At 37.4% G+C, this 2,710-nt stretch overlaps 1 protein-coding gene across 1 annotated transcript; it reads right to left on the bottom strand.

The window, feature by feature from the left end:
- Window positions 1-597: 597 nt before the first annotated feature.
- On the bottom strand, window positions 598-2,469 carry LOC148586664 (cytochrome P450 71D11-like). Its single transcript, XM_088514761.1, has 2 exons — window positions 1,555-2,469; window positions 598-1,358 (listed from the first exon to the last, which is right to left on the bottom strand). The coding sequence occupies exons 1-2, from the start codon at window positions 2,467-2,469 to the stop codon at window positions 747-749; spliced, it is 1,527 nt and encodes a 508-aa protein (XP_088370887.1). The 3' UTR covers window positions 598-746.
- Window positions 2,470-2,710: the final 241 nt, after the last annotated feature.

Here is a 2,710-nt window from a genome sequence, read left to right as displayed (position 1 = left end):
CTTTGAAGACACCAATACTCCCTCTGTTTTTGAATGATCATCCTTTGTTTCCAATTTTCTCGCCAGAATGATAGCATCTTGAACAAATTAACGTGCTATATTATTAGAATAATCGGCTACTTAAAGGATGTGATTAGAAATATTAAAATCTTAGGTCAAAATTTTTTTAAAAGAAAAGGGATGCAGGTGCTTTTTTTTTTTTTTTAGGAGAATCTTTCATATTTATTCATTGAAAAAAGATTAACAGCATAAAGCTTTGATAAATTATATGTTCTAGACAGACTCAGTCTAATACATAGGCAGCTCATATCCCAACTTTTTATTTTATCGGCTATAAGAGCAAAATTCTCACGCCGAAACTAATCTTCCTTGACCCAAAGATCAAGACAAAAACCTTCATCCCAACGATCCACATATTATATATGTGGATCTTGGTTTGACGAATAAAATACTTTTTCAAACCAAAAATTAAAAACGCTTCATAAAACATTTTAACAAATAAAGCTTTAGTAGTCGGTTCAATACATGATGATTGACTTTAATACCGTGTTAAATCACGATTTGTCTCAAAAACTTAAGCTAATTATTTAACGGGGAGGATGTAAAATGGCATTAGATAGTTCAAAACCCAAAAGAAATACAAAGTTCAAATCTTATTCCAATTTCCAACTAGGTTGTATATATATATACTAGCTATCTGCAGAAGAAGGAATTTGGTTGATGCTGGAGCTTGCTTATTCAACAGGCTAGGGAGTATAAGCAATTGGAATCAACTGCAGATCCTCCTTTCTTCCAACTGTGGCGCCAGCAATATCAGTCATGTCCAAATCTTCAGGCTTCATTCCATTGGGAAGTTTCCAATCAAAATGGTACAAAAGCAGAGCAATTGCATACTCAACAATGACAAGGCCAAAATTGGTGCCAGGGCATACCCTCCTTCCAGCTCCAAAAGGAAGATATTCGAAATTAGTCCCCTTGAAATCAAGAGAGCTATCAATGAATCTCTCTGGCTTGAAACTCTCAGGGTCGGTCCAATATTTGGGGTCTCTTGAAATTGCCCAAGCATTAACAATAACCTTTGTTTTTGCAGGAATTTCATACCCTTTAAGTTCACACCTCTCACTAGATTCTCTAGGGAGTAAAAGAGCAGAAGGAGGGCGGAGTCGCAGGGTCTCCTTAACAAGTAACTTCAAATATTTCATCTCATTAACTGCTGTTTCATCAATCACCCCTTTTGCGTTGAAGACTTCCCTCACCTCAGCTTGTGCCTTCTTCATCACTTCTGGATTTTTCATCATTTCTGACATCGCCCAGATTATGGTTATGGCTGATGTCTCACTCCCAGCAGCAAAAATGTCCTGAAAATGGTCAGAAAGTTTGAGTTTGAGTTAATTAAGCAGTTATAACCAAAAAGAAGAAGAAGAAAAAAAAAGAAGCTTTTTAGTTGAGCAATAAAAAGAAAGTGCCCTTTACAAGTTGCTGATAAGTTGAGATAGGGAAAAAAAAGAAAAGAAAAAAAAAGCATGGTACGAGAAGAAGGGTGAATATAATTACCAGGATTACAGCCTTGATATTGTTAAAAGTCAACGAAAATTCAGTGTCACCGGCCTGCTCATGAAATTTGAGGAGAACATCAACCAAATCTTCTTGATCTGCTGCTGCAGCAGCCTCCCCTGCTTTTGCTGATGCTGCCTTTGCCATATGGTCATTGATGATTTTTTGCATTATGCTATCAGCCTCCTTGTGCATCGTCTCAAGTCTAGGCCTCACCCCACTGATCACATGAAGAACTTTAATAGAAGGAAAGAAATCTGCAATATTGAAACCTGCAGCAAACTCGATAACTTCCTTCACAATCTCTATGAATCTCTCTTGTTCTTCACACTTCTTACCAAAAGCCGCCCTTGAAGTAATCCCATAAACTATTGAAAACACTACGCTGGAAAGATTGACAGTAGATCCAGCTTTTGAACCAATCAACTTTATGAGATTTGACAGCTCTTCTTCTCTGAGTGATTTGTAAGATTCAACTCGTTTTGGACTCAAAAGCTCAAGAACACAGATTTTTCTAAGCTGTCTCCAGTAATTCCCCAAGGGTGCAAAGCCAATGTTGGTAGAATCATAAGACAAGATCTCTGACGAAAGAACAGTTGGTCTATTTGCAAAGATTGCATCATGGGTTTTCATCACTTCTTTTGCATACTCTGCAGAAGTAACAACAAGAGTGGAAACTTCTCCTAGGCGAAGCATCATCAAAGGTCCATGCTTCTTTGCCAACTCCCTCAACGCACGATGGGGTGGGAGGCCTGAGGCAAAGTTGTGCATGTTTCCAAAGATGGGAAGCTTCCATGGCCCTGGGGGAAGGCTTAAAGAATCGTGGGTTTTGAATCCCTTCCATATTTTCAGCACCATTAACATGAAAATCAAGAAGGAGAAAAGGATTGGGAAGGATAAGGCTTCGAGTTCCATTTTGGAAACTCTTTTTTTTTTCTGTTTTTTTTTTTGATGTTTTAGGAGAACAGATAAACAGACAATAACAAGAGATTTCTTCTTGCTTGGTTCGAATGTTATGCAGTGTAAGCATATTTATAGCTCAAAATTAATGACTAGGTAGCAAGGGACGGAGCCAAGAAATTTTATGGGAGGGGGCCAACCAAATTTTTTTTTATAAAAAAAAATTATTTTGGTTGTTTTTTATGAACTAAAGACT

The sequence above is a fragment of the Corylus avellana genome, chromosome 3, assembly GCF_965113065.1.
Source record: "Corylus avellana chromosome 3, dhCorAvel1.hap1.2, whole genome shotgun sequence".
Taxonomy (NCBI): Eukaryota; Viridiplantae; Streptophyta; class Magnoliopsida; order Fagales; family Betulaceae; genus Corylus; species Corylus avellana.
The sequence above is the reverse complement of the archived record's forward strand: the minus strand, read 5'-3'. Positions and strand labels throughout refer to the sequence as shown.

Coding starts and splice junctions, on each gene's coding strand:
- LOC148586664 (XM_088514761.1), bottom strand. CDS start 2,469: ATGGAACTCGAAGCCTTATCCTTCCCAATCCTTTTCTCCTTCTTGATT. Junction 1,359..1,554: donor ATATCAAGGCTGTAATCCTG/GTAATTATATTC, acceptor GACCATTTTCAG/GACATTTTTGCTGCTGGGAG.